Source organism: Diplodia corticola (genome assembly GCF_001883845.1).
Source record: "Diplodia corticola strain CBS 112549 chromosome Unknown scaffold14, whole genome shotgun sequence".
NCBI lineage: Eukaryota > Fungi > Ascomycota > Dothideomycetes > Botryosphaeriales > Botryosphaeriaceae > Diplodia > Diplodia corticola.
In genome coordinates, this window is record NW_017971493.1 from 166111 (window position 1) to 187843 (window position 21733).

The 21733-nt window shown below is 56.7% G+C and overlaps 10 protein-coding genes across 10 annotated transcripts; 6 read left to right on the forward strand and 4 right to left on the reverse strand.

Moving 5' to 3' along the window:
• Positions 1–36: 36 nt before the first annotated feature.
• On the reverse strand, positions 37–3776 carry BKCO1_1400054 (snf2 family helicase; the record flags this gene model as incomplete). Its single annotated transcript, XM_020271131.1, has 2 exons — positions 37–946; positions 1000–3776. The coding sequence occupies 2 exons, from the start codon at positions 3774–3776 to the stop codon at positions 37–39; spliced, it is 3687 nt and encodes a 1228-aa protein (XP_020132199.1).
• Positions 3777–4218: 442 nt separating this feature from the next.
• BKCO1_1400055 (cyclin-l2) lies at positions 4219–5170 on the forward strand (the record flags this gene model as incomplete). Its single annotated transcript, XM_020271132.1, has 4 exons — positions 4219–4325; positions 4382–4475; positions 4532–4932; positions 4981–5170. The coding sequence occupies 4 exons, from the start codon at positions 4219–4221 to the stop codon at positions 5168–5170; spliced, it is 792 nt and encodes a 263-aa protein (XP_020132198.1).
• A 985-nt stretch (positions 5171–6155) lies between these two features.
• BKCO1_1400056 (integral membrane) lies at positions 6156–6677 on the reverse strand (the record flags this gene model as incomplete). The annotated part of the gene is made up of 1 exon (XM_020271133.1): positions 6156–6677. One exon carries the CDS (start codon positions 6675–6677, stop codon positions 6156–6158), a length of 522 nt encoding a protein of 173 aa, XP_020132201.1.
• A 762-nt stretch (positions 6678–7439) lies between these two features.
• BKCO1_1400057 (glycosyl transferase family 2 protein) lies at positions 7440–8155 on the reverse strand (the record flags this gene model as incomplete). The annotated part of the gene is made up of 2 exons (XM_020271134.1): positions 7440–7446; positions 7503–8155. The coding sequence occupies 2 exons, from the start codon at positions 8153–8155 to the stop codon at positions 7440–7442; spliced, it is 660 nt and encodes a 219-aa protein (XP_020132200.1).
• A 1052-nt stretch (positions 8156–9207) lies between these two features.
• On the forward strand, positions 9208–9976 carry BKCO1_1400058 (integral membrane; the record flags this gene model as incomplete). The annotated part of the gene is made up of 3 exons (XM_020271135.1): positions 9208–9282; positions 9335–9873; positions 9922–9976. The coding sequence occupies 3 exons, from the start codon at positions 9208–9210 to the stop codon at positions 9974–9976; spliced, it is 669 nt and encodes a 222-aa protein (XP_020132207.1).
• Positions 9977–10505: 529 nt separating this feature from the next.
• Positions 10506–13301, forward strand: BKCO1_1400059 (gas2 domain-containing protein; the record flags this gene model as incomplete). Its single annotated transcript, XM_020271136.1, has 1 exon — positions 10506–13301. The coding sequence occupies one exon, from the start codon at positions 10506–10508 to the stop codon at positions 13299–13301; it is 2796 nt and encodes a 931-aa protein (XP_020132206.1).
• A 622-nt stretch (positions 13302–13923) lies between these two features.
• On the forward strand, positions 13924–14857 carry BKCO1_1400060 (small nuclear ribonucleoprotein; the record flags this gene model as incomplete). The annotated part of the gene is made up of 4 exons (XM_020271138.1): positions 13924–14071; positions 14211–14279; positions 14426–14541; positions 14684–14857. 4 exons carry the CDS (start codon positions 13924–13926, stop codon positions 14855–14857), a joined length of 507 nt encoding a protein of 168 aa, XP_020132292.1.
• Positions 14858–15883: 1026 nt separating this feature from the next.
• BKCO1_1400061 (hit finger domain protein) lies at positions 15884–16795 on the reverse strand (the record flags this gene model as incomplete). The annotated part of the gene is made up of 2 exons (XM_020271139.1): positions 15884–16634; positions 16725–16795. 2 exons carry the CDS (start codon positions 16793–16795, stop codon positions 15884–15886), a joined length of 822 nt encoding a protein of 273 aa, XP_020132293.1.
• A 436-nt stretch (positions 16796–17231) lies between these two features.
• BKCO1_1400062 (uncharacterized protein) lies at positions 17232–19637 on the forward strand (the record flags this gene model as incomplete). The annotated part of the gene is made up of 4 exons (XM_020271140.1): positions 17232–17248; positions 17297–17896; positions 17945–18814; positions 18860–19637. 4 exons carry the CDS (start codon positions 17232–17234, stop codon positions 19635–19637), a joined length of 2265 nt encoding a protein of 754 aa, XP_020132286.1.
• Positions 19638–20845: 1208 nt separating this feature from the next.
• Positions 20846–21300, forward strand: BKCO1_1400063 (fungal hydrophobin; the record flags this gene model as incomplete). The annotated part of the gene is made up of 3 exons (XM_020271141.1): positions 20846–20999; positions 21109–21194; positions 21256–21300. 3 exons carry the CDS (start codon positions 20846–20848, stop codon positions 21298–21300), a joined length of 285 nt encoding a protein of 94 aa, XP_020132287.1.
• Positions 21301–21733: the final 433 nt, after the last annotated feature.

Sequence of the window (21733 nt, forward strand, 5' to 3'; positions counted from 1 at the left end):
GATTCTTGGAAAATCACTATGGAAAAATAGGCCAGATCAATCACCTCCACCAAACAGGCTTGGGCGCGCCGACGCCCTTGTCAAGCCGTCTCCCTCCACCGCCATCCTGCTCTGCCGCTCCTGTGATGGCGAAGCTACCGTCTTCTTCGCACCATCTCGCTCTACCCGTGATGACTGCCCATCCTTCCTCCGTCTCTTTGGCGACGGCGGCGAAAAGCCTCCAAGCTTTCTCAACGCGCCCCTACCCGGCCTACCGAACAGCTGCTCGGGTTTCCTCAGCGGCGCCATCTGATACTCCCCCACCGCCTCCTCCGGGCTCACAGCCATCAACCGCGCGCCTTTGATGATGTCGGTGATCTTCTGGTCGTCCTCCAGCGTCTTCGCCTCCATGTGCTCGTTGCGCGTCATGGCCTTGGACCGCTCGAACATGGCCTCCTCGACGGTGCCGCTCAGGATCAGCGTCTCCACGTGAACCGGCTTCGTCTGGCCGATACGGTGCGCACGCTTCACCGCCTGCGCCTCGATGCTCGGCCGGCAGACCGGGTTGATGAAGTAGACGCGCGACGCCTTGTTGACGTTGAGGCCCAGCGCTCCGAGCCGGACGTCCATCAGGAGCACTCTGAGCGTCGGGTCCTTGTCGAAGTTGACAATGTACTTGGACCGGAGTTCGTTTGAGATACCCTTCGAGTAGATCTCGTGGGCCACCCCAAGCAGGTCAAGGCATTGAGCCATGTAATACGCTGCGTTGTCTCCGTCGTAGAAGACGAGGATCTTCTCGTCTCTATGGTATGTCATGACTTGCCCGAGCAGATACGTCAGCTTGGCCGAAACAGTCCCGATGATCTGCGTCTTGCTCAGGGGTGAGTCGCTCGTGACATCGATGCCACTGTCTCTAGGACGCTTTCGCGGCGTGTCAGCAGAAGCTTTCTTCTCTGTCTTTGCTTTCCTGCTACTTGGTTAGTTCTATGCGGAATCCGTAATGAGACCTCGCACACTCACTTTGAGCTCTTCTTTGCTGGATCAGATGCCTTCTTCCCGCCTTTCCCACCATCTGTTTTCGGAGTCGCCACGTGCTGTTTCGACGGTGCGTGAAGCTTGGAGACGTTGACTTCCACATGCGTACTCGAAGACGGCAATCCCATCTTCACCTCTCCTTCGGCGGCATCGGCTTTCCTGTCGTGCATCTCAGCTGCTTGGTATGCGTCCATAGAGGCAGCAACGCCAGCTCCCTCAAACCCTTCCATCGGATCGTCCCCTAGCCTTTCATTGATGTGCGCCTGAGCCTGCAGTAACTGCGCAACCCCGTAGAGCTCCGGAGGGTCTTTTCCGAGCGCCCAGGCATGCGAGGTGTTGCCAGGCCAGGACTTCACAAATAGGCCCACCTCGTGCGTGGCGCTCATGGCCTTCCAGTTCTCCGACGTAAGGACGAACTGCTCGGCAAACTCTATACAAGCTGTCAAGAGCTTCCTATCCTCATCCGAGCATTTGGCATCCTCCTTTACGAGGTATTTGCATCCATGTTCAATTGCATTTCCGATGTCCTTTTGACTGAATCCCGTCCAGAAGAAATTGCTCTGACGAAGATTGGTAATGAGTTGGTTCCGAGCTTGTTGGCTTCGGGGATGGAATAGGTAGTCGATGTCTGTTCTTTCAGAGGTGACGGCGTTCGCCGTCAAGACAAGGACGAAAAGGTTCGCGGAGATCTTGTCGTACAGACTTGGCTCAAGCTTTACTACCCGGTGAGTAAGAGGTGGTAATATCAAGTCCCTTTCAACGTCGAAGGGTTGCGTCTTGATGATGAGTTGCTCCAAGGACTTCTTCATGCATTGTGAGTATGCGTCGAAAGTACGGCGCTTGTTCCTGTCGGTATGCCTATACACATGGTCCATCCAATCTGCGCGTTCCTCATAAGCCGTCTCCGCCCACGGCCTGACCTGGAGGAAGTGCGTTGCAAGCTGCCCAAGACTCTTTGAGGCCCCAGTGCCGCGAGAATCTTCATCACCATAGCATTTCCGTTGCTGAAGGACAGTGTCTCGCAGTGTTTGAGCATCGTTCTCAACACCCATGCCGGGTGACTCGTTCGATGCGAGGTCCACTTCAACCCCGAGCAGATCATCCTTGGCCGGAGTACCGGAAATTACCCACCGTCGCTCCGCCTTGACCAACTTCTGAGCAACCAGAACAGCGTTTGAGGTTGGCGACGAGAAATTATGCCCTTCGTCGATCATGATTCTTAGCCAATGCAGTCGCTTCAGAGGTGAGTCGTGAAGGTCATCAGGTTTCAGGCAGGTGCAGTTTCTGGTTCTTGTGGCACCGATGTATGGACATTGGCATGGAGGCGGAACGCTGTAAGACATGCGGTACCCTTGGTCGTTGGAGCCGTCGCGGAATTCAGCTTCGAATCGAGTCCGGCTGAAAAGGACGAGGTCATAAGTGATCAGCTCTGGCGGCGGGGGGAGAGGTATCCGGGAATTGTCCATCACTAAAACCTTCAGATGGTCTTCTTCCACGTGCTTCTGTAATTCCGATTGCCACTGGTGAAGCAGGTTCCTGGGGACCACCACAATTGTCCCGCTACACATGGTCATTTTTCGAGGAGGTGGGAGGCTTGTCCTGCGGTTGAAGCGCACGGGCTCGGCGGGAATCTCGTAGCGGGGAGGATTGTAAGTAAGGGCTTTGATGCACTCGGTCAGCTCTTCACCAGTCTCTTCTTCATGGCGAGCCATGGCTGCTCTCCATGGAACCGAATGGCGACCGGTTGCTGCTGCCGCCATCTGAAATAGCGAGCCAACCTCAGATCGCATTAGAGGCCCTGGCTGGTACTCTGGTGGGATCTTAGGGAGGTGATGCTTGGTGGCAAGTATGAGGCTGATGGCTATGATTGTTTTACCTCTGCCCATACCTTCAGCAAGAATTCCTGAGCGGTTGCTCTCATACCAACGAGGACTGCGGAAGAACTCGACATCCCGGGGGCAGTAGTAATATTCTTGTCCATCTGGTGCTTTGCGGATCTCCAGGCGTGGATCGAGATGAAGCTCTTGGGAAGTCTCTCGTTGAAGCATCAGAGCAGTTGATCGTGCTTGAAACGGATAGAGCGTCGCTCTCAAGCCTGAGATGCTCAGGTCCAGTATGTCCTGCATGGCCGTTCTCGCATACGGGTCCTCCACCTTTTCGGGATCCGGGGCCGGCGAAGGAAGAGTGTTAAACAAATAGAACAGCGACGAATCCTCGGCGGTGGCCCAAGGATCGAATTTGTTGCCCGCCAACTGTAAGTCCTCGGAAACATGGCCGGCCCACACGTCCGCAGAGACATCCAGCTCTTGCACAACGTGTGCCAGGGCAACGCGCGCCTTTTTGACATTGCGGTCGATGGATCGCCTGGCAATGTCATGAGGGACAACATAAAGCCTCATAATGGAGGATTCGCATGCAGATGGAGTCCATTGTACGCGGATCCATCTTGCTTCCAGCAAAGTGGTGACCGCGTCTCGGAGAAGAGGGCTTAGGCTAGTGAGGCTTTCTGTTTGGGAAGGGTCCAATTCTTCCCAACATCCAGGAGCACCAGAATCACGTAGTTGGCCGGACGCAATGAGTAAACCAAGCGGGATGTAGTTCCGCAGGTCAGTGGGGAATATTTGCTCTTTGGATGGTTGAGTAGATGTGGCGGCTGGGGTCAACGAACTCGAGGTTGACGTTATCGGAGTCGGAGCAGATGAGGCACAGTTGGATGGAGCGGACAATGTGTCGTCGTCGTTCAGATCGGCTGTGGTGTCCATGGTGTGCATTGGAATGATTAATAGTCCTTTCCGGGCTGCTGCAGTGGGCACGTGCGGATCCCGGCACGGCGGGGTTTCCGCCGGACAAAGAGGTTGAGTGAGCCCTTAGTAGCAAAGAGCATAATACTCAATCATCAGATGGTGAGATTTCGTGAAGTGTGCGCCTGCCTCGGAGGTGACAGGTGGGATGGACGGCCAAGGCAGAAGCGCTTGAATGGCAGCGACGCGCAGGCCACCCTTCCGCCCGTATCAGGCATGGTCTGATCACTGACTAAGCCTCGCGTTATCTCCCACGCCGCTGCCCTGCAACGCCTCCGTCAAAGCTCACACTTCGTCTGCATCCACTAACGTACAAAGTCAGCCTTGGGGACTTTTCAACCCAACTGTCGTCCTAGACCCTGAAGCTCAGAAGAGCAGGTGACTACGGCTTTCTCTCCGAAGCATGGCCCAAACCACGGAAGAAATGCAAAACAAAGGCGAGACCTCCGTAGCTGGGCCATCTATGGATGCTATCTCTATGATAACACTACTGGCTGACATCCTGCGCTTGTAAGTCTCGGGTCTCCAGATGCCGTCACATTTCCCGCTCCCGTTGACTGTTCAAGGCCTGAAGAATGTCTAGCCATGTCGTTTGTGTTCTTGAACAGGTATCAAAAATTCCAACGTCAACAGAAGAGCTCACTTGGGCTCGATAACCATGTTCGTCTCTTGAGGGTGCATTCCATTCCATCATCGAGCCACTGACTCCGAGGCAGATGCTGGCGCTGGCTTGCCTGTCTGTAGCATCCAAGGCGAAGGACGCGCCGCGCAGAGTGAGGGAATTCCTCCGGCCAGCATGGCGATTGATGCACCAAGCGCCAGATTCAGCCGCCCTGGAATGCCCATCGCCCGCTTACGACTCACTCCGGTCTACTCTTGTCCGAAATGAGCTGATCCTTTTGCGAATCCTCAAGTTTGAGTTGCGCGTGTCGACGCCATTTGACTTTCTGCCCGGCTATCTCACCGAGGCAATGCGGGACTTTGGTGTCAACGACGGCGGTGCCGACGCGCTAGTCTATTTTGATGACCGGAGCAAAGAGGACAAGGAGGCAGATCGAATTGCCGATCTTATGGAGACTGGCATAGCGAAAGACTGCAGAGCAAAAGCTCTCGGCGCGTACGTCAGTGGTTCCAGGACGGAGATCGTGCACTAAGTTTCCATCAGATGTAAAGACTACCAGCTCGCCAACTTCTTCCCCGCCAAGGCAGTCACCGCTGCGTGCATCTACATTGTCCTCAGGGATCGGGGGCTGCTTCCTGGAATCGACATGAAGCGCTGGCTGAGAGATAAAGTCAGCCGGAGCATAGAGCTGGAGGATTTTGAAGACGCTGTCTCCAGCATGGATAAACGGTGATAACCTCGTATCTATCTTACAGCGGACGGTCGAAGTTTGTAGCATTGGAGCTTCTTCATCTACATCCTGATGGTTAGTCCAACTGCCCGCATATGAAGAACGCGCCAGTCAAAACCAGCAGCTCCAGCAGCGCATGTCACAAAGACACTATCACCGAACTGACACCTGGCGCTGATATCATCCATGAGGAGATGGTGATTACGACAAATCAGTTTGTGATGCTGTCGAGTCAGGCGTCGAGGGAAGGGTGGTAAGAGAGTGACAGGAGACCGACGGGGATTTCATGTAGCAACAAGTAGTGAGCTTGAAGGTGGTGACGGTGGGTGATGTGCCAGTCTGGCTGAGGGCATAACGTGGGCAACTAATGCTATACCTTCGTCCAACACGCCTGAGACAGCTTCGACAAGGACATCAGGGCATTAGACGTAGGGATGGCACTGCACACTGCCTTGTGTGTTCCGCGTGTTCGTAGGAAGAAAAAGAGAACAACTAGCCGTAGAAAAGACCGCGCCAGTACCTTCACAGCGTAGAAGCCGGAAGGTTGAGTCATGTGATAAGAGACAGAGGGGTAGAATCGAATTGGTGACGTGAATTTTCTAACTTTACCCATCAATCCAGATGCCCAAGGAAGTGACCCCGTTCAAAACTCCCAACGCTCAAACCAAACATGCCCTCCCCGCTGCTCGTCGGCGGACCCTGTACAAAAAACGGCGGTTGCCATAAAGGCTGCCAAAGGGGTGGCCGATTAAACAAGAAAGGCGGATGATTTCATTAAAGATTCTGTAGTATTCATTCACTGTCGTCGGACCAAAAGAAAGATCAAGTCCGTTCGTTAACACATCGTGATCACGCACTATAGTACAGAGGGTTATTATTCTCTACAACCAAGATTACAACAATCAGCCCATAAGAGGCCGTCATATTTTTTTTCTTGGGGAGACGGGGGAGGGGTGACGTAGGGCGGGGTATACGGCGAAATGTAAACTTACAACAGAGACAGCGTGAGGTCGCCACGGATGCTAGCCTTGAGCTCGATCTCAACGTCGAGGTTGGCCTCGAGTTTCAGCTTCAGGCCGTCGGTGTCGTCGAGGGAGGACCCCTGCTTCTCCTGGGGCGGCAGGCGGTAGGGCTGGTTGGGGTTGGTGCCGCGCATGGGGATCTCGCCGCGCAGGGCGCGGGCCTTGGTGACGGGGCCGTCCATGGAGGTGCTGTCGGGGCCTATGCGCTCGAACATCTGCATCTCCTGCAGCTCGCCGTTGGCGTCGGCCTCCTCCAGCGCCTCGAGGCTGTTGGTCTTCATGTATTTGCCCTCGTCCATGGCCTTCTGGATGCGCTGCCGGCGCGCCCGCCGCGACGACGACCGTGACCGCGCCGACTGCTGGCCCGTCTCGCGCTTGTGCTGCTTCATCGCGTTCGTCATCTTCTCCTGCTGTTGCACTGTCCGCATCTGCGGCTGCTCCTCCCTCTCGCGGACGGCCATCTGGCCCTCGTAGTCGGAATCGGCCATGGTAGCGGATTGGGGAGTCTGGCCTTATGTACAGGTGATATGCGGGCGGAAAGGTGATGGAAGTCGGTTCGTGGAAGCGATTTGGATGAGGGTACGGAGGATGGAAGATGGAGGGCGGAGAAAGAGAGCAGGCCAGGTCTAGAGCAGCAGCAGCAAAGACGTTCCGCAAGGCGCAAGGCTCAGAGCAGGAATCGGCAGCTTGCAGACAGGGCCAAATCAAGATTGAGCCGTGGCTGGCGGCATGCACATGCCCAAATCGCGCATGCGGGCCAAGGTGGCTTTGGGCCTGACGTCAACGGCGGCCGGGGGATGGAGTTGCGTCCGCCGCAAGGGCTCCCGGTCAGGCGAAACGGCCGCGTCAAGCTGGCATGGATGATGGCGGCAAGGAAAACGCCACCTCGCGATGATCGAGGCCTGATGCAGGCGTTTCTCGGCAGCCGGAATCGCCCCGCTGCCAAGATTTACGCAACTTAACGCAGCCACACAGCCTTCGGTGGGGACGGGGCCTATCACATCAACCTAAATTCGAGCTCACGCAGCATGACCGCATCAGTACTCACAATTACACATGCCTTGCGGAACCCCGTCAGACCACACACACACACACACACAGCCAATTGCACATTGCGTTTCTGATACACCATTCTTTGATTTCAGAAGTCATTACACCATAGAAAGCCCCCCATGCGCCAGTCGCATACAGCCGTGTCCTCCATAAATCGTGCATTAAACTATTCGGGTAATGAAAGAAAGATTGTGCATTCAGTTCCTGTTCAGCGTCAGTTTTCGTCTGATCCGGAACCAGATGTGGGCGCGGACACTTACAGAAGACCCAGAGTTAGGTCACCGTGGATCTTGGCCTTGAGTTGCACTTCGATGTCCAGGTTGAGTTCCAGGCGGAGCCGGAGCTGCTCGCCCTTTGAGTCTTCCCCTTCTTCCTCTTTCCCGCCGCCGCCGCCGGTCAAGCCGCCCAGGGCTTTGCCGGCCGTGTCGCCGACTTGATTGACAGCGTTGCCTGCTGTGTTCTGAACCATGTCACCTGCGCCGCCGACCAACTCGCCTCCGGGCACGTTCTCGGTGATGTCGTCGAGGGGACCGCCGCCGCCTTGCTTCTGCTGACCCTTCTGCCTCTGGCGCTGGCGGTTGCGGCGGCCACCCGAAGCGGAGACGTCGGAGCGGGTAACGGACTCGGTGTCGCTATCGGGCACGCCCTTGCGGCCACGGCCACGAGACTGACGGCGTCTGGATTGCCTGCGCGCAGGCTCGGGCTCGGGCTCTTGCTCCTCAGCGTCCGCGTCAGAATCGGGCGATTCTTCCGGAGTGGGTTGCTGCTGGGGCTCGGGCTGCTTCTTGCCTAGCTTCTTTGGCGTCTTCTTCTCGGTTTGCTTCTTGCTGGAGCCCTCTGCGCCGATGTTGCCGCTGGCCTGGCCTTCGGCGTTGGCAGAGGCCTGGTTCTCCTCGGTGGTCTTGTCCGCCATTGTAGCTTTCTACTGGTCGTGGTCCGGTGGTGTATGTACAAAGAGAAGTGCGGGAAGAGCTTTGGTCAGAAAATTGTAAAATGGTATGGAGACGAAGTATGCAATCGGAATTGGGGCGGGAGCCGTGAGGGTGAAAAGATGAGGGCATTGGTACCCGAGCAGGTTTGCAGAGACGGGTTCGGGACCCTTGTCGCTGTTGCAACCTCTGACGCAACATGGCGTCCGGGCTACGAAACGTGCGGACAAGACGGCGGCTGGGCACCCCCAAACCTTGCTTAGGGCCCGGCAGCCTTGCCGGGCGCAGTAGTGGGGCGCGATCGCAAGAATCCCACATCCCGATTCTGTCGCAAAACCTGCGGGAGCCCGTGCTTGCTGCCAAGTTTGCGCCGTTTAGTCGTCATCGTCAACGCCCTGCGCCGTCTATGATTTAACATGGCGGCTGGCTGCATTCTGTTGGCCGCAAGGGGTCGACAGGACTGGGGGGCGAGGTCTCGGAAAGCAGCCGATATCCCAAAACGGTGGCGAGGCTTGTGACGTGCATGGCGAAGGGATGAGGACGATGCTGTCGCCTGTTGAGCGCTTGCGGCGCAGAGATTTGCGCGAGACGGGTGCTGGAGCGACGCATCAGGGTCTCCGGCCCTCCTTCAGACACGAGAGGAACCGTAATCCCCTCCGGATAAGCGCTGGTTCTCCACACCGGCACTTACGCGCACACATCCGCTAAAACGCCAATCGCTCCTCCTCGAGTAGTAGCGGGCCGGTGTTGCGCTTTTTAGCAAAGTCGCACGGGAGCTGCGGGAGGAGCGGAGAGATTCGGTCGCGGGGTCGCACTGCATGGGCGGAAGCGGATCGGCGGGAGAGCGCGGGAGAGCTTGAGGCCACTGGCTGCAGGCCGACGACGGGGCGGCGTCTGCCGTGGCGGGCGGAGATGGATCGTGGCCATCTCGCCGGCCATCTCCGCGACATCTCCTGTCTCCTCTTCCACGCCGACACCTTCGCTTCTCGACGCACGCAGAGACGTGGCCGACTGCCAGCCGCAACGAGCCCGCAAAATGGCCGACGCCGCCCGGGAGGCTGCTGCCAAGCAGCGCATCGTGTCGCACATGAATGCCGACCATCAGGACTCGGTAGGCGCGCCCTTACCTCGCCCCTCACCTCTCGCTCGAGCTCATGGGCCAGGTCGCACGATATCTCGAGCACTACTGCAACGTCTCCTCGTTCACTGCTAGAAAAGCGCGCCTGACCGACATGTCCCTGGGGTCCCTGACCATCGAGGCCGGGAGCAGGAAGTTCACGATCCCGCTGGAGCCTCCGATGCAGGCGTGGCGCGAGGCGCGCGAGCGCGTCATCCAGATGGACAGAGACTGTCTCGCTGGGTTGGGCCGAAGCGACATTACAGTCAAACAGTACACCCGCCCGCGAGGAGCACATGCTGTCATCTTCGTCGTCTGTGCGCTTACGGACGTGCTTGTTTCACGTCGGGCCAACGCACTCCCAGGGTCGTTTATCTACACCCACGTGCTCAGCTACTCGCCGGGCTTCGCGAGTTTTGTGGCCCAGGTGCAGCCGGTTGTGCTGGCACTGATGATAGGCATCCACGTTGTCGAGGCATCCATCATGGCGCGTAGGCTGCAGCGGCACAACGTGGCGCAGCTGAGTGGGCTGTGGTGGTTGTGGGTCGCTTCCTGCTTTATCGAAGGCTTCGGGGCGTTGCAGAGGTAAAATTAGTCTCAGCCCCTGACGCATCACGGACTGACGTCGGCTAGGGTTGACGCCCTCGTGCACCAGGGCCGTCGCGAGAAGGACAAGCAGAAGCACTGAGCAGAGAAGGGGGGCTCTCGGATCGGCAGCGTAGGGCTAGATCCACAGGGCGTTACTAGTAGCGACCAGGGTTAGTGTAGTGGACTGGAGCGGCACATCGTGGAGCAGATGGGCAGCGTGCGCGGTCCGTGACGGCAATCAGCCGAGCGGTGAGGTCGCGATGGGTGCTGTGGTGTTGAGCGGAGTGCGTTCGCGCGCGGCAGCGGGTCGAGCCAGCGCATCGCCGTGCCTGGCGGCTGGCGTAGGAGCGCGGAACGCGGGGAGTCTGGCTAGCGCGATTGGCCTAGATGGAAGTCAGGGCGAGCCTTCCGGCCCGGGGTCCCTAGCCAATCTAGCCAATAATAATCGCCGCCCTTTGTCAAATTGGCTGCGACGGGCATTCAATACCGCAGCTTGCAAGCCGTCATTTCGGAAAGAGGCGTCGTAAACATCCCACATTGCTTCCCAATCTCATCTACATCCTCTCACCCACAACACATTACTCCTTTATGTTCACTTGGTCATCACAGCACCCCCTTCGCAACCAGCAATGGCGGCGCGTCCCCCAAGCGCGCTCTCCCTCTCCGCGCCGCTGCTCGAGCGCGCCAGGAGAGACTCCCCCTCGCACTCGCCAACCCGCGATCGGCGCAAAAACATGAGCACATACGAATCCCAGCCTTGGGCCGTCTCCCCCTCCACCACTCTCCAGGCCTTCACCGACGGCATCGACCCATCCGCAACTCCCGAAGCCCAGCAGCTGCTGTCCGGCATCACCAACGCGACGTCTGCAGAAAAGGTCCTCGGCGTCCGCGTCGCCTCCGCCACCAAGAGCGTCAAGGACTGGTGCGCCGAGCTGGAGGCATGGCCGTGGGGCGACTCCTTCGAACCGCCGTTGCATCGCGACCCGTACATTCAGGAGAAGGACACGCAAGGCCAAAACAGGGATGCTGCCTCCACCGGCGCGGGTGACACGGATGACGGCGATGAGTCGGCGTACTGGGGCTCGATGCCGGCGTCGGCGGTAATGGCCTACGGTGTGCGCCTGGATCAGATCAAGGAAGAATTGGAGGATTTGAACATGGACGAGCTCAAAGGACACATCTTGGATATGTATCCCATGGAACGACCCCGGCCCACCTCAGGTTACGGCAACAAACGCGCGGAGCTCCACCTCTTGGACGATTTCTCCTACGTCGTGACCCATACCATGCTGCAAGCTCTTCCGTGCCTGTCCTATCTCAGCCAGCTGACGCGCGTGTGGTCGGTCCGGCTGTTGGTTCTGCACGAAGTACCGCATTTCCTCACCGGCCTGGACGACGTGATGAAGGCTATGCGCTCGGGATGGGACACGTTGGATCTTCCTGATGATCCGCAAAAGTCCACGAAGGAGCTTGACGGCTGGAAGGAGGTCATCGCCGACACCCGCGACAACCTGCAGAGCAAGATCACGAGCCTGGGGCGGAAGCTGGACCGGATGCTGGACGCACTCGAGGGCATGAACGACGTTCTGCCCGACAGCTGGATAGATGATTTCGAGGCGGTTGAGGCGGATTACAGCAAGTGGGCGGCCGACGCACAGAAGCGAATTTTTGAGCTCGACATGTTAATGTCCAGACCGCCGGAGAAATTGACCCGCCCGACCTCTGCGCGCGGTGCAGATCAACCATTCGGCTTCGGTGTGCTCCACACGCCGCGAAAGTCGCTTCTGGCCGCGGACCATGGCGAGCACAGGTTACTTTCCGATGCGGACGGCACTGGCAACAAGCTTGCAGGACCTGTACCTAAATTGAATCGCACAAGCACAACCTTTAGTCCCCAAAAATCGGGCCACATCATTGAGCACGGTCACCAGCGCTCGCGGTCTCGGTCTGAGCCTGATTTCCACGTCTCGCCATTTAAGTTCGCTCAGCGGCTAGAGACGATCGAAGGTACACCGACCAAGACGGATCGCTTCCGTACGTTCGACCTGGATGCCGAACAAGCCGATAGCGATGACTCTGAGGCCATCGCCGAGAGCAGCATCCAAGAGTCCGTTGAGAGACGCGCCTCTGTCACCTCGGTTGAGTCTTTCACGCGCTCGCAGGTGAAGAGCGTGGACGTTAGGCGTGGCAGTAACTCCAGCAGCAAGGAGGATCCGCAATCGAACAACAGCAGCCCCCGCAGGCGTCACTCTCATCCCGGAGGACACTTGGCCACGACTGAAGAAGAGAGCTTCGCTTCTGGCAGCAGCGATGGATATGCCCCGGTTATGGACACCCCTGAGGTTCGGATCGAGGAAGAATACACATCGCCCGCAGAGTCACAGATGTCCAGCCCCGTTGGCAGTCCGAACGACTCCCCCTCGTTCCGGCCGCTTCCTGGCAGGCGCAATGCTAAGATGCCCCGGCCGCCGCTGAACTCTGCCATGCAGAAACGGAGGACCAAGTCCCAACAAATACCGATTGTGATTCCTAGCGACTCGGACTCAGACAACGAAGCCAGAGATGCTCCTGGGCCTAAACCACGAAACTTCAGCGCAGCCAAGGGCAGGTCGCATCGCCGTGTATCGAGCGCAACCGCCGACCTGGAGCAGCAAATCCGCCGCATCATCACCTCGGTTCACGCGCCGATTCGCTTGACCTCTGGAGACGCCGAGGGATCACCCGTGAACGCAAGCTCCAAGCGCGCGTTCTCGGACTCTCGGCCGCCGTCGTCATTGCGAGTTTCGCGCAAGACCAGTGCACAGTCGATCACGATGTCGGCAGTTCTCTCTGAGCAAGACCGTCATCGCAGTGCTTCCCAACGCGACTCGGGCATCAAGCTCTACCATCTCATGCAGCCTGGTCAAGCAAAGCCCATCAAGCTCTTTGTGCGTCGTGTCGGCGAGAACGGCGAGAGACTGATGGTTCGCGTTGGAGGCGGTTGGGCGGACTTGGGCGAGTACCTCCGCCAGTACGCGGATCACCACAGCAGACGAGTTATTTCTGAAGGCAAGGTCGAACACCTCGGTTACAATGACACGCCGGAACCCATTCGGCCGACAAGCTCTCACAGCAACACTGGCGGATCGAAGCGGTTCTTGGGCACGCCGCCAACCAGCAACCCTGCACCACGGTCGCGCCCCAGCAGCGCCATGTCTAACTACAGCTCGTTCGACAGAGAGGAGGGAGGAGCGATGGATTCTGGAGCATCGCAGAAATCATGGGCAGGGAATGAGGTCGGATTGGCCGGTCCGAAGACGAAGAAGTTGGATCTTTCGGGAGAGAAACTGGAATGGATCGAAGGGATGATGAACCAGGCGAAGCTACTGGGTGCCCAAGAGGCGGCTAACACGAGGAAGCTTTACATGAAGCACGCCGGACAGTGAGAGAAGGGGGGGTAGGTTTCCTATTATTGGGCGCGCGCATACTAGAATGCGCGCAGAGTTTGATTTTGATGGGGGCGCGGTTTGAGCAAGAGATATCCTTATTCGTGGTTGGCTTTCGATCGGAATTGGTACATTTGAGAATACCCCTGGGAACATTTTGGCATAGATTGGCGCAGGCATTTGCAGGTATTTGCAGGTATGCTGGCACTGGCTTGAGGGCATAGCGTGAGCGTTACGGGCACTGGGCTTCTGGACGAGGATATGACTTGGTGGTATCACGGCTGGCTCTGGATCTGGTACACGTCTTGGCTTTGTACGTGCATTTCAGTGTATGGCTCGACGCATTTCGAACGAGCATTTTTCAATATTGCATCAACTATCAAACATTTTCTGCCGGAATGTGAAGAAGCCAGACTCCAAGGCCTTGTGCCTCAGGCATCGCACAATGCGCGCACGGACACTCAAGCTTGGCGGGTCCGGCATAGGTAACGTCAAGCACCTGTTGCGCATCGCCCAGCGCCCCTCCCGCACCCTCCACTAGACACACGTTCCGCGTTGTCATGGACTGGCCTTGATCGACACACCCTCTGCATACACACACACACAACAACCCGTCGCGAACATGGAAAATCCCACTTTGAACGACCCTCCACCGCCGCCCCAAGGCGGGCCTGGTCCCGACGCTGGGCAACCGATGCCGCCGCCAGTCGTGCCCCAGCTTCCGCCGCAGATGTTCACCACCGCCGCCCAGCTCCTCGACCTGACCGACAGTCAGTAGCCTTCTGCGTCTCCCTTCCCACACGGATGCCCATTTCCTGGCCCACATTGGCTTTGCGCAAAAATAGAAAAAAAATAGAAAGAACGGAAAGGCTGACACGCGTGCGTCGCTTCGCGCGGTGGTGTTTGCAGAGAAGCTCATGGTCGCCCTGCGCGACGGACGGAAGCTCATCGGTGTGCTGCGAAGCTGGGACCAATTCGGTATGGAACAGCCAATCACCACTTCATACTTTGCTTTTCACAAAGGAGAGCGGCGAGGGGATGCCGGACTGCGGATGGAGGAGTCACATGCGACTGGGGAATGTTTGACAGCCGCTGACGCGTTCTTCACTTCTTCGTTCTGGCAGCAAACCTCGTCCTCCAAGATACCATCGAACGCATCTTCTGCCAAAACCTGTACGCCGACATCAACCGAGGCGTTTTTCTCGTCCGCGGCGAAAACGTGCTGCTCCTAGGTGAAATTGTACGACACAACCCGTCTCTCTTTCCCGCTTACTACTTACCCTTACCCACACCACAACCTTCGAGGCCTCTCTTTCGTCAGGGGTTTTATTTTGCTGAATCTGTTTTGCCCTCGCCATTGGGGGCATGCTTGTGAGAAATAGGATCTCGATAAAGACGACTACATCCCCGAGCCCTTTGAACAAGCACCGATGGAACGGGTCTACGCATTGCAGAAGCAGGAAACCGAAGAGCGCAAGAAGAAGGATAAGCTCAGGCGGAAGCACCTCAAGGGCCACGGCTTCGAGGGCGAGCACACGGGCGAGGCGGTGCTATGATAGGAACGAGATTGATGGAAGGGTATCAAGAGGAGCCTTGTGAGGAAACTTCATGGCGCAATCTGAGGAATGGCTGGACAATGATTTTCCAGGCTTGGGACCACGCTTTTTTGAAAAAGGTCCAGATACAAAGGTGTGAGTGGGCAGAATATTGTGAAATGCCGCTCATGCTGTCAAGCTACACGGCATAGCTGCTAGCTTAAAAGCTCAGAGAATAGAGCTGCGCTATCAATGCAAAGAGGCTCAAACAATGAAGACTCGTACGCATTTCAATACGAACAGCCACTTCATGTTCTGTACCGGAAACAAAGTACGAGCATCCTCGTTTCTGTATATCCCTACATTGGGTGACGAAAGAACTTGACCTACGGCGATCCTTTGTGTGGGCAGTTGAAGCAAGTATGCCGACGTAGACGTAGGTTTTAACGACCTTTCTCAATGAGTAGCTGAAGCAAATACCTGGATGTAGACTCGAGCATTCAGGCTGTATAAATGCATCTAGATATATGACTCCTCCGGCCATTAATGTGGGTTAATTTCTTTCGTCGCCCACTGTGTCCCCACCAGCACATCCGCCGTGAGGCTGTTGAGAGACCGTATCCTTACACGTCACGAGCTCGGCTAAGCTCAGTTGTCCTAATATTGCAGCGTCTATAACTTACTTGTGACGTTGGTCCAGCCCACACGTGAGAATCACCAGCTCAGGTTTGGCCAGCATGCGCTTCTCATTCGCCATAGCTCTCAGACATCCATGCCCATCTCAATCACAGCATAGGCGGTACCTTCTTGGAGATTCTTCCGTCCGAATCAACAGCTACAACACTGAAGACTGGGCTTGGAACCTGATCAAACCGTCCTCTCCAGCGCATCTACATCCTCCTTCTTTTCGCTTCCGAATGCAAAACTGATGTTGCGGCACGAGTCTGGTTTCCAACCAACCATCCCAGCTTTGTCCTACGATCGTCATTATTTTTCTCGGGGGATGCATCCCCATCACCCAGCGCTCGTGCATCCATCCACCGCCCCTCAACCCATCCATTGCTCCCCCCCACCACCACCACCCTCTCCCTCAGCCCCTTCCTCCCCCTCCCCCTCCGCCGCCGCAACCGCCGCCGTCACCAACGCCACAAACTCCCTCATCCCCTCGCCACCCCCCTCCTCCTCCTCCTCCCCGCCCGCCTCCCGCACCCGCATCAACCGCCTCACAGCAAACTTATCCGCCGCCTCCTGCCTCCACGGCCCGCGCGCCTGCTGTCCGTCCAGCCCGAGATCGACCCATCCTCCAGGACCACCACGCCCCCCTCCTCCTCTACCTCGCCCGCCGCGTCCGCCGCGCCCGCCACGACCGCCTCGCCCGCGTCCGCGGAAATTGTTGTTGTAATTATTAAAGCTCCGCTGCTGCTGCTGCGCGTGTCGCTGGCGCTCGGCCCAGTCGTCCGGGTCGGGCTCGAGGGTGGAGGCGTAGATGGAGCGGAGGGTGGAGCGGAGGGAGGGGTGGGTTTGGAAGAGGTGGTGGAGGGCGGGGGAGGAGAGCAGCGTCGTGAGGGGGTCTTCTTCGGGGGTGGTGGCGGCGGTGGCGGCGGCGGTGGCGGCGGGTGGTGGTGGTGGTGGTGCTGGCGCGGAGGATGTCGGGGTTGAGGCTTGAGGCTGTGCGGTCACGCTGGGGGGGTCGGAGGCGGCGGCGGCGGCGGCGGCGGCGGCGGAAGTGGCGGAGGAGGGAGGAGCGTTGTTGGAGTCGTGGCTTGGCTTGTGGGACTTGAAGCAGGGGAGCGAGCAGCTGGTGGGGGCGGAAAGTGGTGAGTAGCGACAAACGGAGAGGATATCAATGCGACGGGGCGAGGAAATGGCGCGGCAGGCGCGTACGTACTACTTGATTGTGCATTTAGGGCATTTGTATTTTGACGGCTGCGCGCCGCAAATGTTGCAGGTAGAATACATGGTAAGCGATCGGTTTGGAAGGACTGTGGTGGAGAGTTTACTTTTTTCTGGTCGCTGACGTCGCGCCCGGAGATAAGAGTTGGTCGGCGGCTCGTCGGCTCGACGCGTCGGAAATTTAGAACAGGACGCGCATTGGGGACGGCCACCAATTTTCTGGACTAGCGTGCCTTCCAGCTGCCTTCCGGCTTCTCGGAAACTTCAAAGTCTGCTTATTATCGAGCTGAACAGTTGCAACACACACAGCAACAAAACGTAGCACATGGACGCGCGGCATTAAGACCAGGATGGCATTCCTTTCAGCCCACTTCTCTGGTTGGGGGCCAATTCGCGGCTCAGGGCGGCCCTCTGCAGATATATCTTGCAACCTACATACAACCAGGTTTCCGCTCACATGTGACCCTTTCGACAGTTCGAGTGACTCATCTTGAGTAGGAATATGGACAAGACGTCGAGGTATGGCACTTTGACCCGCATGGGATCCATGACCTGACCGTGTTATAGAATCCCTTTGAGTACGCTGGCGCCTGCCTACTCTCGTCTGTCCAGCATTGGTACTATGGATGGCGACAATCCCGCTTCCGACATCCGATCGAGTAAAAACCCATGCGAGGACGAGTCACGCTCAGTTCTTCTACAGCCACATGATTCAGATTCATATTCAGATGAACCTCCGGATGGCGACAATCCTCGACATGATGGGTCTTCTCTTTGGCCAAAAGCTTGGCGCTTTGGAGCAACGCTCGCTTCCATTACTGCTGCATGCGTTCTCCTCGTGAACTTCGTTGTCGCCATTTGGGCGTACTTCAAAGCCGGCAAGCAAGGCAATGGCCATGTCTACGAAGGCTCCTGTGATGATGTGGACACGGCCAGCATCGGAATTCATCTTCTCATCAACGTCCTCAGTACACTCCTCCTGGGTGGCAGCCAATACCTCATGCAATGCCTGAGCGCACCAACCCGCACCGAAATCGACCAGGCTCATCGCCGAGGCGTATGGCTGGACATTGGTCAACCAAGTCTGCGGAACCTACGATATATTCGGCGGTGGAAGCTGGCCATGTGGATAGCACTTGTTCTATCGTCCTTGCCACTTCATTTGTTGTGAGTGCCCTTGATTTTCCCATCGGCGCCAAGCTTATCTTGTCAAAGTTACAACTCGGTCTTCTATTCTTCCCTGGCGAACAATGACTACGACGTCTACATCGCCACTGAAAAATACCTGCAGGGTGCTGCGTACAATACTTCGGAATTCCCCTCTCCTGGCTCTGATAGGTATTCGCACTACGACTGTTCTGATGATGGATACAACAACACCTACTGTGGTTCCGCCGACTGGCACACTGATCCAAGCAGTGTGCAGGAAGAGGCCCCTCAATGGGATCGTCTGGAGAATAAAGAGTGCATCCAGGCTTATGCGCAGGATTTTCTCGCCGATCGACGCAACATAGTCCTTGTCGTTGAAGAGGTCAACAATCACACTTCTTCGCTGTATGGTGTGGACCCTTACCGGCTTATTGGAGATGGCTACGATACGATCAATCCCGAACCTTACTACTGGATTTGCTCTCATCAGTATGGGTATTGGAAAGAGGACTATCCTCCCTGCAGCGACACGGTTGGTGACATTGAGGCTGATGCGTCGAACTGGCACTATTATGTGCGTCGCATACGTTATTGCCAAAGCGAGAGGGTAGATCCCAAGTGTAGGTTGAATTTCAATCTTCCGATCCTTGGCATAGTGATCATTTTCAATGCCGTCAAGCTCGTTTGTATGGCATATGTCGCCTACCGAATGCGCGACAAACCTATCATTACGCTGGGAGATGCTATCTCGTCTTTCATCCGGATGCCCGACGCCGCTACAAGAAGCATATGTCTGGCAACACGGACCCACTTCAAGCGTTGCCGGAAGGGTGAGGACTGGTCTCAGGCTATCGAGACACCCATGACATACCGGCCTAAAAAAATGCGCTGGATGCAGACAGCCAGCGCCCAGCACTGGCTGATCACCGTTTCTCTGTGAGTTTTACTGCTGAGCTACAAAGCCTTTCTGACATGTACCAGCTTCGTGTTCGCACTTGGTGCTGTCCTCGGCTTACTCGGATACTCGGTGCCTCATTTGAAAACAAGCAACGGAGTGACCGGCATCTCCTCGTTCTGGAACCTTGGACTTGGCAAAACTCGGTCAGCGACAATGATCATGGGGTGGTCGATTCCAACAAGCGGAGATTCCGCTTTGATATCTGCAATCCTGGTGGCCAACTCACCTCAGCTCATTCTCTCGGTGATCTATGTCTTCTTCAACAGTCTCTGCACACGGATGCTCCTAGCCCGGGAGTGGTCTAGCTTTGCGCGGCATCGGAAGGCATTGCGCGTCTCAAATCCGCGTGGCGAGCAGAGGAGCACATACTTCTTGCAAGTGCCCTACCGCTTTGGCGCACCGCTGATGCTTTACTCCATGCTCCTCCACTGGCTTGTATCACAGAGCATATTCCTTGCGAAAGTCGATACTTGGAGCAGTGTCGGACTCCTCGTTCAGTCGGAGAGCGTCACGACGTGCGGTTTCTCGCCGATGGGTATGATTCTAACGGCGATCGTCGCTGCGTGTTTGGTTTTAACCGGGGTTGGCATGGGTCTTCGGCAGCTGGACTCGGACATGCCATTTGCCGGCGGCTGCAGTGCGGCCATCTCTGCGGCCTGTCACGCTCCAGAGAAAATTTCCGAAAAGCTGCCGTTGCAATGGGGAGTGTTGCCGACAGATGAGACTTCTGGACTGGTTGGGCACTGTTCCTTCTCCAGCGACGACGTGGATGCGCCTGTGCCGGAGACGCCATATGCTTGAAATGGAAAAGAAGAGCACGGGTGGCCATGGATCTGCTACTCCACGCGCAATGCCAGAGTGTACAAGAATATCCAGCGCCGCATTGCGCTGAGTTTGCCACAGGTCAGTGGTTCTATTTCGAGAGAACACCGTGCAGGGTGGCAGAGCACTGGGCCTGTTCCGTTGCGGAAAGATTTAATAAATCCAAGGCTAAGGCCTTAGCAGTTAGGGAAGGTAAACAAGGCAGAGAACCACGGGTAGGGTTGTCTGTATAGGAGATGGGTGCTAATTTCGGATTAGATCTCGGCTGCAGTTGATGATGCGCAGCTTTACCCCTGTCAACGGTTGGCCCTTGTGCCGGGAATGCCGCCTCGCATCTTGGAAAATCGCTGATCATCCCGTTATTCGCATGGGCCATCTTATGCCTATCACAAAACACAGAGCGGACCTATGACCGCAGGAGCAAGCCGGTTTCCAACGTCCAGACGGAAAGATCGTCAGGAGGCGTGGCAAGCGGAAGCCTCGCATCCATCTGGTATGCAACGCCGACCCATGACATCACATGACGGCCAGCACCCTCCAACCATCGCGTCCAACGTCATAATTGCAGTTCCAAGCAGGAAGACACGGCTCAGTCCGAGAACGCAAATGGTAAATCATCTCCTTTTCCCCCCTCCCCTGTCCAGCTGGCGATCTGCGCTGCCCCAGACATATTCTGCCACCCATTCTCCCGTGAGTCTCACGATACGGAAAAGCGGCCTAGCCGCATCCCTCCGACGAATGCCTTCGCGTATCTCGCTCACCGGTGGGGCTTATCCAGGCTGTGAATCTTAAATCGTACCTTTATCGACCGTTTTTTGCTCCACCAAACCGACTAGACGACTTAACTCATCGTGCTAAGAGGCGTGGCTACATGGGTTCACCACCATCATCTCCGCCGCCACATTCAGCCACGCTGGAGCGGTTAGTCCGGTAGCGTTCTATCGTCCCGCCACCAGGGAAGGCCAAGGGGAACGCGCGTAGTAGCAAGGATGGAGAGTGATACCCGGATGACGGATGATGGGACAGGAAAGCGATGAGCCGGGACACGCCTTCCAAGACGAAGAGTATAAGAAGGCGCTCACGCAATTTCAATCGAGCATTAAATTCAGCACCACAATCTGTTCAAACAAACAATCATCACAAGCCACTCTTTCACCACAGTCATAATATCCAACCAAATCTTCACCATGAAGTTCATCGCTGCCATCACCACCATCGCCGCCGTTGCTCTCGCAGCACCCACGCAGCTCGAGGAGCGCCAGAGCACCCTCTGCTCCTCGGGCACGGCGCTTTGCTGCCAGCTCGACGTCCTTGGTGTCGTCGACGCTACGTGCGAGCAGCGTACGTCCCATTACTCCCTGTCACTACCCAATCCCTCCATGTTCCAAACGCTAGTCCATGAACCTTCAATCTCGAGACCATCCTACTGACTCAAGCATACACTCACCAGCCTCCGCAACTCTCACCACGGCCGATGAGTTCCAGGACTACTGCGCTGAGAGCGGCAGAACCGCCGAGTGCTGCACTCTGTCTCTGGTATGTGCAGCTTCTCTTTGCCAGCGTGCCGCGGAATGTTTACTGACGTGCATTTACACAGTCGATTGCTGGTCTGGTCTGCTCTGCCCCTGTCACCACCAAATAGGAGGCGGAACAGCGGTCTCTCCACAACGAGAAAGTGTGTTTTGGGGCATGGACACCGGGCAACACCACCAACTGCGTAATTTTTGGTTTCACTATGCGTACGGAGCTACCCGAGAAGGATTGAAGAACCGTGCATGAGACAGCTCATTTGCTAGGTCTCACCATTATAATGTATTGGTAATGCCAAAGTCACTAGATGAGCGGCTGTTTCTTGCGTCTTATTGGGTTGGTGAATTAGTGAATCATGACCCGCCACCAATGACTTGCATTGGCCGTGGGATGCATACTTTCATCACATGCAGTAGTGAAGTTTTTTTTGTCCCGCTGCGGTGCGGGGTATGAGGCGAATCCGCTGCTCCCAGTGTGTGTCAGCGTATGAAAACTGCCAGGGACCAGCCTGCGCACAACCTTGACGAAGTGTCCGCGTGGCCCCA